General features: G+C 45.7%; 1 protein-coding gene across 1 annotated transcript in view; it reads right to left on the minus strand.

Annotated features, from left to right (window-relative positions):
* The window catches only part of itpr2 (inositol 1,4,5-trisphosphate receptor, type 2), a 136,119-nt gene that overhangs the window by 45,841 nt on the left and 76,476 nt on the right, over nucleotides 1–13,802 (minus strand). Inside the window, exons 21-23 of the mRNA XM_087999698.1 lie at nucleotides 12,676–12,868; nucleotides 10,638–10,763; nucleotides 8,892–9,067 (exon numbers count right to left, since the gene is read on the minus strand). Of these exons, the coding sequence (XP_087855824.1) occupies nucleotides 8,892–9,067; nucleotides 10,638–10,763; nucleotides 12,676–12,868 (495 nt within the window). The remainder of the gene's footprint in view (nucleotides 1–8,891; nucleotides 9,068–10,637; nucleotides 10,764–12,675; nucleotides 12,869–13,802) is intronic.

A 13,802-nucleotide genomic window follows, 5' to 3' on the forward strand; every position in this document is an offset into this window, starting at 1 on the left:
ATGTGGTTTGAATCTCTCACTAATGGCCCTCTGAAACTGAAGAATGAAGAACGACATCCAGTGTCACAGAGCCATAGAGATGTACAGCACGGAAACAGACCCTTCGGTCCAACCCGACCAGATATCCAAACCCAGTCTAGTCCCACCTGCCAGCATCTGGCCCATATCCATACTAACCCTTCCTATTCATATACCCATCCAAATGCCTCTTAAATGATGTAATTGTACCAGCCTCCACCACTTCCTCTGGCAGTTCATTCCATACACGCACCACCCTCTGCGTGAAAAAGTTGCCCCTTAGGTCTCTTTTGCATCTTTCCCCTCTCACCTTAAACCTATGCTCTCTAGGTCTGGACTTCCCCACCCCAGGGAAAAGACTTTGGCTATTTATCCTATCCATGCCCCTCATGATTTTGTAAACCTCTAAGGTCACCTCTCAGCCTCTGATGCTCCAGGGAAAACAGCCCTAGCCTATTCAACCCCTCCCTATAGCTCAAGTCCTCCAACCCTGGCAACATCCTTGTAAATCTTTTCTGAACCTTTTCAAGTTTTACAACATCTTTCCAATAGGAAGGAGACCAGAATTGCACGCAATATTCCAACAGTGGCCTAACCAATGTCCTGTTTAGTCGTAACATGACCTCCCAACTCCTGTACTCAACACTCTGACCAATAAAGGAAAGCATATCAAATGCCTTCCTCACTATCCTATCTACCTGCGACTTCACATTCAAGGAGCTATGAACCTGCACTCCAAGGTCTCTTTGTTCAACAACACTCCCTAGGACCTTACCATTAAGTGTGTAAGTCCTGCTAAGATTTGCTTTCCCAAAATGCAGCACCTCACATTTATCTGAATTAGACTCCACCTGCCACTTCTCAGCCCATTGACCCATCTGGTCCAGATCCTGTTGTAATCTGAGGTAACCCTCTTCACTGTCCACTACACCTCCAATTTTGATGTCATCTGCAAACTTACTAACTGTACCTCTTATGCTCACATCCAAATCATTTATATGAATGATGAAAAGTAGAGGATCCAGCACCAATCATTGTGGCACTCCACTGGTCACAGGCCTCCAGTCTGAAAAACAACCCTCCACCACTACCCTGTCTTCTACTTTTGAGCCAGTTCTGTATCCAAATGGCTAGTTCTCCCTGTATTCCATGAGATCTTACCTTGAGAAAAAAAAAAATCAGTCTGCAGTGCTGCTGAAGGAGAGGTCAGCTCTCTCCACCATCTCAGTAATGGGCAAGAATGCCCATATGACTGCACCACTCCCAGCTAGGCTGGCATCTTCAGGGAGAGAACATACAGCTGGCTCCCACAGGGGGCTATTTAAATAGGTAGGTCAGGTTTCTCGGCCAGTGGAAGGGAACGCAATCACAACTTTGCGGTACAAAATGGGCAAAGCAAGCACTGGACAAGGATCACCAACTTGTGTCGGGCATCTAACTGGCACACTTGCAGGCACCTATGCCGTTGGGGACCACACAAACCATAGGAGATGGAATCAATGCCCAATCCTTTTTATGGACATTGGCAATGGCTGCTCATGTCACGTTTTAAACGGGGGGGGGGGGGGGGGGTGGGATGGGGTGGGGATTGCTCTAATGCTGCACCCAGTCAGGAGTCCTCAACATTGATTCTGGATCCCATGAAGTCTCAAGGCTTCAGGTTAAACAAGGGCAAAGAAACCCCCTGCTGATTACCACGTACCGTCCCCTTTCAGCTGATGATGTGGCTTTCCTCCATGTCAAACAACACTTGCAGGAAACACACAGTGTGGGAAGGGTGAAAAATGTACTCTGGGTGGGGGGTTTTAATGCCCACCAGCAAGAGTGGCTTGGCAGCAGCATCACTGATCAATTCCTAAAGGACACCACTGCTGGACTGGGTGAGGGAATCAGCAAGATGGAAGAACACACGTGACCTCATCCTTAGACAGATGCATCTGTCCATGACAGTATCGGTAAGAGTGACCACTGCACATCCTTATGCAGCCAATGTTCCACCTTCATATTGAGAATACCTTCCATCGTGTCGTGTGGCATGCTATATGGGACAGACTTTGAACAGATCCAGCAGCTCAAGACTGGCCATCCAGGGGGCGCTGTCGGCCGTCAACAGCAGCAGAACTGTACTCCAGCCCAATCTGTAACCTCATGGCCCGGCATATCCCCCACACTCCACCATTACCATCAACCCAGGGGGTCAACCCTGGTTCAATGGAGAGGGCAGGAGGGCATGTCAAGAGCAGCACCAGACATACCCAAAAAGGAATTGAATGGAATTTATTGTCACAGGTACCGAGGCGCATTGTCTTGCGAGCATTACAGACAGATCACAGAGTTAAGTAGCATAGATAAGTTAATTCATAGGTAAACAGCAGCAAAAACCAAAACACAGATACGGGGAGAATGCGAAGAGTTTGAGAGTCCATTCGGTATTCTAACAACAGTCGGGTAGAAACTGTTTCAAAACCGGCTGGTGTGTGTGTTCAGGCTTCTGTACCTTCTCCCCGGTGGTAGAGGTTTTAGAAAAACATTACCAGGGTGGGACGAATCTTTGAGAATGCTGGTGGCCTTTCCTTGACAGCGGGCCTGGTTGATGGGTCTATAGATGGGAGGTTGGCCTTTGTGATCGTCTGGGCCGAGTTCACCACTTTCTGTAACCGTCTCCAATCTTGAATGGTACAGTTGCCATATCAGGTAGTGAGTTGAAACTTTATTGCTGGAACAGCACAGCAGGTCAGGCAGCATCCAGGGAACAGGAGATTCGACGTTTCGGGCACAGGCCCTTCTTCAGGAATGAGCAGAGAGTGTTCAGCAGGGGTTCAATGGTTCAACCCTGCTGAACACTCTCTGCTCATTCCTGAAGAAGGGCCTGTGCCCGAAACGTCGAATCTCCTGTTCCCTGGATGCTGCCTGACCTGCTGTGCTGTTCCAGCAATAAAGTTTCAACTTTGATCTCCAGCATCTGCAGACCTCACTTTCTCCCCATATCAGGTAATGATGCAGCCAGACAGACAAATGAGACTACCACCTGAAGCAGCTACCAAACAGGGCTACTTACATGTCAAAGCAGCACAAGCAGCAAGTGATAGACCGAGCTAAGCAATCCCATGACCAATGGACCAGATCTCTAGTCCTGCTGCATTCTGTCATGAATGAAGGTGGATAATTAAACAACTCATTGAAGGAGGAGCCTCTACGAATATCCCCATCCTCAATGATGGGAGAGCCCAGCACATCAGTGCAAAAGCTTTTGCAGCAACCTTCAGCCAGAAGTGACCAGTGGATGATTCATCTCGGCCTCCTCCAATGGTCCCCAGCAAGACAGATACCAGTCTTGAGCTAATTCGATTCACCCCACGTGATGTCAAGAAACAGTTGAAGGTACTGGGCATTGCAAAAGCTATGGGCCCTGACAATATTCCAGCTTTAGTACTGAAAACTTGTGTTCCAGAATTTGCTGCTCCTCTAGCTAAGCCCTTACAGTTGCAACATCTGCAAATGGGACTAGATTAATTGAGGATATCTGGTCGGCATGGATGAGCTGAACAGAAGGGTCTGTTTCCACGCTGTACATGTCTAGGACCCTACGGCATCTATCCAACAATGTAGATAATTGCCCAGGTATGTCCTGTACATAAAAAGCAGGACAAATCCAACCCAGCCAATTACCACACCATCAGTCTGCTCTCAATCATCAATAAAATGATGGAAGGTGCAATCAACAATGCTATTAAGCAGCACCTGCTCAGTGACACCCAGTTTGGGTTCTGCCAGGGCCACTCAGCTCCTGACCTCATTAAGCCTTGGTTCAAACACATACAAAGAGCTGAGTTCCAGAGGTGAGGTGAGAATGACAGCCCTTGACATCAAAGCTGCATTTGACTAAGTGTGGCATCAAGGATCCCTAGCAAAACTGCAATCAATGGGTACCGGGGGAAAACTCTCCACTGGTTGGTCATAAGTGGCAGATAGGAAGATGGTTGTGGTTGTTGGAGGTCAGTCATCTTAGCTCCAGGTCATCTCTGCAGGAGTTCCTCAGGGTAGTGTCCGAGCCCAATCATCTTCAGCTGCTTCATCAAAGACCTTCCCTCCATTATAAGATCAGAAGTGGGGTGTTCACTCATGTTTGCACACTGTTCAGCACCATTTGCAACTCCTCAGATACTGAAGCGGTCCATGCTCAAATGCAACAAGATCTGGACAATATCCAGACTTGGGTTCACAAGTTGCAAGCAATATTCGCGCCACACAAATGCCGGGCCATGATCATCACCAATAAGAGACAATCTAGCCACTACCCCTTGATAGTCAAAGGCATTACCATCACTGAATCCCCCACTATCAACATTTGATCATTGACCAGAAACTCAGCTGGACTCACCACGCAAACACAATGGCCACAAGAGCAGGCCAGAGGCTAGGAAAACTGCATAAGTGATTAACTCACTTCCTGACCCTTCAAAGCCCGTCCACCATCTACAAGGGAGAAAAAGTGAGGACTGCAGATGCTGGAGAGTCAGAGTCAAAAAGTGTGGTGCTGGAAAAGCACAGTATGTCAGGCAGCATCCGAGGAGCAGGAGAGTCAACGTTTCAGGCATAAGCCCTCCCTGAAGGGCTTCTCAAGGAGAACGAGGGATGGGCAATAAATGGCCAGCCAGCAATGATCAAGTAAATAGATAAAGAGTACTTAATGTCTAATTTGTAATTGATGGTCTCTTGCAAACCTACAGGCTTGACTGAAGTCCATATTACTGCTAGCTGTACAAACTTAACACTGGAATGATAACTGGCAATACACACACTTATAACACACCGGTTAGTGCATCCCAGGAGTAATGCTTTATAGCCTGAATGGAGGAATTTCTCTACTGATGTTAATTAACTCTTTCAGGCGCTCATCATCTTCTGCCACACCAGGGGGCATTAAAGGGACCGCTGCAGTCTCCCATACAAAAGGGCCTCTGGATGTGTGGTTTCATTTATTCATCAGAGCACTCCTCCTTGCTCCATGAAAACCTGTGGTCCAAGCTTCTTTCTGGAATCAGTCTCCTCACCCCGGACTCTAGCCCTTCTCAGCTGCCATACCTGCAGGATCAGATTGGCCCCGACTCTCCACCTCAGCATCTCTGCCTTTTCCTAAGCAGCCCGTTCCGTTATGCCAGGTTAAAATACAAAATCACAACTTCCTTTTTTTGTTTTGACGACTCCAGGCTGCAAGAGAGAGTATGGAACAAATGACCGCAGCGGATATTCTGAAGTGCTGGGCTTTCTACTGTTTTCCGCCTGTGACGGATACAGTAACGCAAGACAAAAATGGCCGAGGGGAACTGGAAGGTGATGCAGCTCAGAAGGGGGCGATGGAGCCCATCGTTCTTACGCTCATCATTGAAGGAGCCATCAAATTCATTCCACTCCAAGTGGTACAAATTTTCCTCTCTCATGTCGATATATATATCTCTTTTGAAGATTGTTATTGCATCTGCGAGATTATAGGATTGTGAGCTTTATTGGTAAGGGCACAGAATACAAGAGCAAGGAGGTTACGTATAAACCACAGGCTTGATCTCTGGAAGAATATGGAGTCCAATACAATTCTGAGTACTGCCCTTTGAGCAAGGATGTGAAGAGATGAGGTGGGGAGGGTGGTGAAGCAAAATTCCCAATCATGTTCCAGGGATGAGGAATGTCAGCTCCATGGAAGGAATGAAGGAGTTGGGAGTGCTCTCCTTGGATAAGAGATGATCAAGGAGCAATCTGATAGGTGAGCTCAACATCATGAGGGGTCTGAACCGACGAGATGTAGAAAACAAGACAGTCCAGAAGAAGTAGTGGGCACAGATTTCAGGTGACGGGTAAATGTAGCAGTGGTGACTCCAGGAGAAATGTTTTCACACAGATCCAGAACACGCTGCCCAAGACTATTTTGGAGGCAGTTTCAATCAAGAGGATTACAATCCAAGAAGCAAGAATTTACAGGGTTACTGCAGGCAGTGGGGGAGGGTGTGTGTGTGTGTGTGTGTGTGTGTGTTTGTGCGTGCGCGCGCTGAGTAACTTGAGGAGAAAATGAGGTCTGCAGATCCTGGAGATCAGAGCTGAAAATGTGCTGCTGGAAAAGCGCAGCAGGTCAGGCAGCATCCAGGGAACAGGAGAATCGACGTTTCGGGCAGAAGTCCTTCTTCAGGAAAGGTCCTGAAGAAGGGCTTATGCCCGAAACGTTGATTCTCCTGTTCCCTGGATGCTGCCTGACCTGCTGCGCTTTTCCAGCAACACATTTTCAGTGCTGAGTAACTTGGTCAAGCAAGGAGCCAGTTCAGACATGATGGGCAGACTGGCCTCCTCCTGTGCTGTTAAAACTTCTGCCGTTGGGCTGCCACTACACTTTTGGGTAGCATGGTCCAGATCTCAACAACACAGCAGATTTAAAAAAAATTTCCTCCACCTGCTGCTTTTGATAATTACTTTCAATCTGTGCCTTTAAAAAAAAAGTCACAGGATGTGAGCATTGCCAGCATTTATTGTCCATCTCTAGTTGCCCTTGAGAAGGTGGTGGTGAGCTACTTTCTTGAACCTCTGCGGTCTAAGGGCGGCACGGTGGCACAGTGGTTAGCACTGCTGCCTCACAGCGCCAGGGACCCGGGTTCAATTCCCGCCTCAGGCGATTCTCTGTGTGGAGTTTGCACATTCTCCCCGTGTCTGCGTGGGTTTCCTCCGGGTGCTCTGGTTTCCTTCCACAATCCAAAGACGTGCAGGTCAGGTGAATTGGCCATGCTAAATTGTCCGTAGTGTTAGGTGCATTAGTCAGGGGTAAACGTAGGGGAATAAGTCTAGGTGGGTTCCTCTTTGGAGAGTCGGTGTGGACTTGTTGGGCTGAAGGGCCTGTTTCCATACTGTAGGGAATCTAATCTAATCTAATCTAATCTATTTGTGTCGGATGGCCCACTTTGTCATTAGGAAGGGAGTTCGAGGAAGGAAGGATTCCTAGCCTCTGACGTGCTCTTGTAGCCAGAGTATTGATATGGTTCTTCCAATAGGGCTTCTAGTCAATGGTAACCCACCCGCTCACCCCCAGGATTGCCACCTCACCTTCAGCAGTGTAAACGTTACCTTTATTTACACTGGAAGTAATCCAAACACCTCAACAAAACTTCTCGTCTTTGTACAGGGGTGGTGCTGCTGGGGCCATTTGATACCATCTCCCCAGGCTCCAGCCCAAAGGCTCAGGGACCTCACTGATCTTGGAAATTCAATTTCTCAGCCGTACATTTCAGTCAAGTGCTTTCAAAGGTGGCCCCAGGTTTCAAATGAGGTCCCTCCTTTTCCGGCTCCCGCCCAACCAAAACCAAAAACTGAAGAGAACTGGGTGTACACCACAGGTAATGAAAGCAGTTACATGTAACATACCCTGCACATTGAAAGGTCAGTGTCCGAGTTTAACATCATGAGGCTTTAAAATAAACCAATCCGTGTTATTAATAACTCCCAGATTGCTGAACTATGAGCGCATCAGTGAACATATAAAAAGAACCAATAACTTCCATCTAAATTACACTTATCATTTTGGGAGGGATTTTTCAGCGAGTCGCTTACTCTATTTTACTGTACAGCAGCCCATTGCTGATGTTTTTCAAACATCTACCTGAATACCAGACTCCCGAGTTTTTGTACACGTCTTTGATGTTTGAAATCCAAACTATTTAGACCAGCATTACCACTCCAATAATTAAACAATTGACACGCAGTATAATTGTTGCAATGTCCCAAATCCAGTTTGCTACATAATGTCACTTTCTCAGTTCCATCTAGTTCTGAATTCGAACTAAAATGTTTCTCTCTCTCAGCTGTAGAAATTGGAGTGGACAACAGCACCCCTTCATGGGTCAGGTACATTTTGCATTCAACTACATTCCATTTGCCCTCATTTTCAAAGCTAAAATGTTAGGAAATTAATTCAGTCCATACACATTGGCCTCAGACTTTGACTGAATCTTGGAGAATTAGTCCCAATGCCTGGATTACTAGGCCAGTGACAATTACATTATGCCTGTATTCAATAACCCGACCTGACAGCAAGACGATTAAATATAATGAAGTCCTCTTTATCATAAATTCCTATGCTCAGAATTATGGACTCGATGGGCCAAATGGCCTTACTTCCACTTCTATGTCTTATGGTCTAAATACACACATCGCGAGGTAATAACACTTTCACACCAATAGGGGGAAGAGGTTGTAGCACCTCAGATTTTCATTGACCTGCTCCTCAACTATAATTAAAGAAATCACAAAACTGCTCTCTTTCTGAAATTAGTTTTCACAAGATAGCAATAAATAAGGACATTAAAATGTGGGTTGGATTATGATGGCATGCCCTGATCTGGGCTGTCATCATCTCGACCAAGTTCACCCAAAGACGACAGTAGGCTCTGACTCCTTGTGTCTCTGGACACATCAAGGCACACGGTACAAATGTCCTGCAGTATTCGAATGCATTAGTGGTCCAGACCCAGAGCACAATGTGGTATCTCTATAAATTTGGGGGGCACACATCAGGAAATTAATGGGCAGGAAGTGAAACAGTTGATCAAATGCAATTTCCTGTGTTCTGCCATTTCCGATATATGTTTGAGTTGTACCAGACTGCTTATTGGGATCATCAATTCGGTAAATGAGTATAATTCTATGTCAGTACACTGATTGCACTTCAGAAGGTCTTCATTGCTGTAAGGCACTTTAGCATGTCCAATCATGAAAATTCCTATATAAACCCAAGGTTTCCTTTTCATTTATTACCTTCCTTAGCAATGAAACGACACTCTGATAAATACGGTCATCAGTCTCTGTTAATTTTCTCAGGGATATGTGATGCTACTTACATTGAGAGCACCCAAGAGTATGAGCGTGGGGCCGAGACCAATCGTGTATATGGACCGGAACATTACAGATACAATAAACAGTCTTATTCCATGAGGTTTCGGCAGAAATATAAGTAAAAGAGTGCAAACAATCACCACTATCCAGAGCAGCAGTGAAAACAGCGGAGAGATGGTACCTGCAAAGAGCATAAAAACTGTCAGTGAATGAATGTTAATAAATACAACAACATTAACATAACTCTAGTGGAACTCTGACAATACATCCTTAATGATCATCTTCCCCACTTCCCTGGATGCAGCAACTGGAATCATCCCTAATAAAGGGCCAGATTGCTGACAAGTTCACAATGTGGCTAAAATAATACAATAACTTTAGACAAGGGCAGACAAGTGATAAGTCCCATAACAATTGAGGTCTACAATTTGTGGTCACAGTGGCTAGCACTGTTGCCTCACAGCGCCAGAGACCCAGGTTCAATTCCCGCCTCCGGTGACTGTGTGGAGTTTGCACGTTCTCCCCGTGTCTGCGTGGGTTTCCTCCGGGTGCTCCGGTTTCCTCCCACAGTCCAAAGATGTGCAGGTCAGGTGAATTGGCCATGATAAATTGCCCGTAGTGTTAGGTAAGGGGTAAATGTAGGGGTATGGGTGGGTTGCACTTCGACGGGTCGGTGTGGACTTGTTGGGCCGAAGAGCCTGTTTCCACAGTGTAATCTAATCTAAAATCTAAACATAGAGTCATATAGCATGGAAACAGACCCTTTGGTCAAACCAGTCCACGCCAATCAAGTAGTCCCACTTATAGAGTCATAGATAGACTACATGGAAACAGACCTGTAGGTCCAACTCACCATGCTGACCAGATACCCTAATCTAATCTCGACCCATTTCCCAGCACTTGGCCCATATCCTTTTAACCCCTTCCTATTCATATCCCTATCCAGATGCCTTTTAAATGCTGTAATTGTACCAGCCTCCACCACTTCCTCTGGCAGCTCATTCCACATACCATACCACCATCTGTGTGAAAAAGTTGCCCCATTAGCTCCCTTTTATATCTCTTCCCCTCTCACCTTAAACCAATGCCCTTTAGTTCTGGACTCCCCTTGCCCAGGGAAAAGACCTGTCTATTTATCCTATTGGCCCATATCCCTCCAAACCTTTCCCATTCATATACCCATCCAAATGCCTTTTAAATGTTGTAACTGTACCCGCATCTACCATTTCCTCCAGCAGTTCATTCCACATACAAATCACCCTCTGTTTTGAAAATGTTGCCTTTTATGCCCCTTTTACATCTTACTCATCTCACCCTAAAACTACACCTCCTCGTTCTGTACTTCCCTACCCTAGGGAAAAGATCTTTGCTATTCACCTTATCTATGCCCCTCATGATTTTACTAACCTCTGCAAGGTCATCCCTCCACCTGCTATGCTTACTGTGAATGGTGTTACCCTAAAGGTCGCAAATCATATTTCAGTAATTGATGTGGTCACCATTTAGTGACTGTTTTTATGTGTACTTAACTCAAGTTTCACCGTCTGGTGGGAATTGAACCCATATCCCAGAGAATTAGCCTGGGTCTCAGAATTATTAGACCAGAGACATGAGCACGTCACCATCTCCTCTATAAGAACACAACCTGCAAACCATGGTCCACACTCTCTCTTCCCAGGTCAACCGAGGAAGTGGGCAATCACAGTGCACTAACCAAAACAATCCATTTTGAAATGTACTTTCCAACTTACCCTCATCGCCATCATCACCAAAGGGATAGAAAAGTGCGACGGCTAGGTTGATAAATACTGCAAAATTGAATGAAATGGTCCCCCACAGTGATATGTTCTTCGAGAACCAGAACAAGCCCGGATTATCTGAAGAAAGAAAGAAGGTAGTGAGGAGTCCTTTCCAATAGAAATTCTTCTTCCGGGACAGAGGTGAAGCTACACAATTCCGCACATTTTAGCTCCCACACAATTTTCAGCACAGAAAAAGGCCACTCAGCCCATCTGGGGTACACTGCTATACATTGTCCATATGAACCTCCTCCCACTGTATTTCGTCAGCCCCTATTGGCATGTCTTTCTATTCCTTTCTGCCTCACATAAATACTCGCTGCTCTGACACAGTAACTGCATATGGTAGATACTCCCCCATTCTGGTCTCCGAGGACCGTTTCTTGTGAATTATTTTCCAGTGCTTATCAAAGGCCATAACGGAAATTTCTTAAAACATTAGCTAGGTTTCTAACTCGACAGACATTGCTAGATCTGTTTCCACGATTCTCCATTTTTATTTCACATCTATGACCACAAATTCTAGACTCCAGAACTACTGGAAATATTATATCCAGGTCTGTCTGAACAAATGCCTTTCCAAATTGAAACATACCTATTGGGTCAGCAGTTCTTCTCCAGAGGGAGTGTGCTTTTTTTAAAAAAAAATAATGGTTATGCTTTATGCACACACAATATACAGGTAAATACTGGATTGTCCTGAAGATAGGCATATTTAAGGAGGATTAAAGGACAGGGTGGGATAAAAGGTTGCTGGGTTGGTGGGGAGGTAAGGCAGGAGAAAAGGCAGATGATATTGCTGCCACATATTTACAAAGTGGCATTATTTGTTACAACATCACTGCAGCCCCACAATGGCTGAACTGCCCTAATATAAGGCTAGTAATCCTGAGAGAATTATTCATTCAGGAACTGAGCGGTAATATTGCTGCACAGAAGGCAGGCTGTCGAACTCATCAGGACAAATGCAAACATTTCAAATAATCAGAGTTGAAAAATGTGATGCTGGAAAAACACAGGAATTCCTGAAGAAGGGCTTATGCCCAAAACGTCGATTCTCCTGCTCCTCGGATGCTGCCTGGCCTGCTGTGTTTTCCCAGCATCACATTTTTCAACTCTGGTCTCCAGCATCTGCAGTCCTCACTTTCTCCCATTTCAAATAATCACAAGAGTTCACATTGTTAGCACTCTTCCAAACAGGGTTCTAACCACTTGCCCATCTTCCATGTTTGGCACAGAATAGGCCACATCAAAGCTGCCCCTGATCAGATCCTCGTCCACTGGTTTTTTTTGGTGTAAACTCACAAATAGGCTTCCTTCAGGCCTACAGCATGCCTAATCTACCTTGGAAAGGCAAAGTGCCAAACAAATCGCACAGCAAACCTCAGCTCTTAGAAAATGCAAAAACAAAGTCTGACAAAGGAATGAATAAAGCTTGATGTGAAGGAGGATAGATGTGAAGTAATTTCTTGTCTAAAGCAGGAAATAATTTCTCCTTACTCGGTCACATTGACACACAAGGTGTGTTATGTCTCAAGATGGTATACAGTGTACCTTTAAGAGACATGCACATCACTATGTCGGAGCATGTGACCAGGGGACAGAAAGGTTTGTGTCCCCATCCTTATTGGAAGCAGGACTTGCTGATGCAAGTGTGCTAATGTTTTAACTGATCAGCTGATGTTACCTAGTATGGTGACGAAACATCTGAACATGAACCTTCCAGTTCAACGAGCAAACCTACATCCAGAACCTCAACCTGAGCTACAAATCTCCTCAAAACTTGCAAACCATGGAAACTCCTTACTTCATACATTAGCTGCAGTATATATCAGGAACTGTAATAAACACTGTCAGTACCATGTTACTCATATCCCCCTAGTTCTTATTATAGGAGTTAACATAAGCATTGCCAAAATCAGGTGCAAATACCATAAGTCACAAGGCCTACTTAATAATTCTTTAAACAAGCCCGAGCCCGATTACTTACTTTTAATCTTCTTCTGCCAAATCATTTCATTGTAAAGGTCCTCAGTCTGTTGGAAGAAATCATTGACTTTGCTGCCCTGCTCATCTCGCTCTGTGGTGTTAAACACCTTACACTTGGACTCGTGTGTGAGATATTCACAGATACTGGGCACAGGGAAGACTATTTTCTCCATGGTTCGGTCATGCCGTACGATCTGAGGATGGAAGGCAGAATCGGGTCAAGACTATTGCTCACGGCGCTTCTCCGGTATAAATTGGTGCAAAGTAGCCACTGAATTCACCGAGCGTGCAGCAACAGCACGGGCTTAAAACAGCAGCAGGCAACTCACCCCTTGGCCTGTGCACCATATCTGACCTTGCACTGGCGCAGCAACGTTGAGGTGACTCGCAAGTAGATTAATTCAAAGTGAGAGTATAACCAGCTTTTGGGGAGGGGTGGGTGAAGGTGAGGGAGGGTTGGAAGGGGATCCCCAGCACGTTGTGTTTTATTTGGGGGAGGCGCTGGCCTTGTGGTAGTATCACTGGGTTCTTCACCTACAGAACCAGATAATGTTCTGGGGAGCCGGTTTGAATCCCGCCACGGCAGATGGTGAAATCGCCTAATGATGGCCATGAATCCATTAGCAATTGTCAGAAAAAACCCATCTGGTTCACTAGTGTCCTTTAAGGAAGGAAACTGCCATCTTTACCTGGTCTGGTCTATATGTAACTGCAGACCCACAGTGATGTGCTTGACTCTTAACTGCCCTCTGGGCAAAATATGCTGCCTAGCCAGCAACAGCCTCATCCCGTGAATTAAAAAAGAACATAGAACATTACAGTGCAGTACAGCCCCCGGCCCTCAATGTTGCACCGTTCTGTGAAACCAATCTGAACCCCATCTAACCTACACTATTCCATTCTCGTCCATGTGCCTATCCAATAACCATTCAACTGCCCTTAAAGTTGGCGAGTCTACCACTGTTGCAGACAATGCATTCCACTCCCTTACTACTCTCTGAGTAAAGAAACTACCTCTGACATCTGTCCTATATCTATCAACCCCTCAATTTAAAGTTGTGTCCCCTCATGCTAGCCATCACCATCCGAGGAAAAAGGCTCTCCCTGTCCAACATATCTAACCCTCTG

This window comes from Chiloscyllium plagiosum, unplaced genomic scaffold (assembly GCF_037043375.1).
Source record: "Chiloscyllium plagiosum isolate Xiang-an unplaced genomic scaffold, Cpla_swu_hap1 HiC_scaffold_23, whole genome shotgun sequence".
NCBI lineage: Eukaryota > Metazoa > Chordata > Chondrichthyes > Orectolobiformes > Hemiscylliidae > Chiloscyllium > Chiloscyllium plagiosum.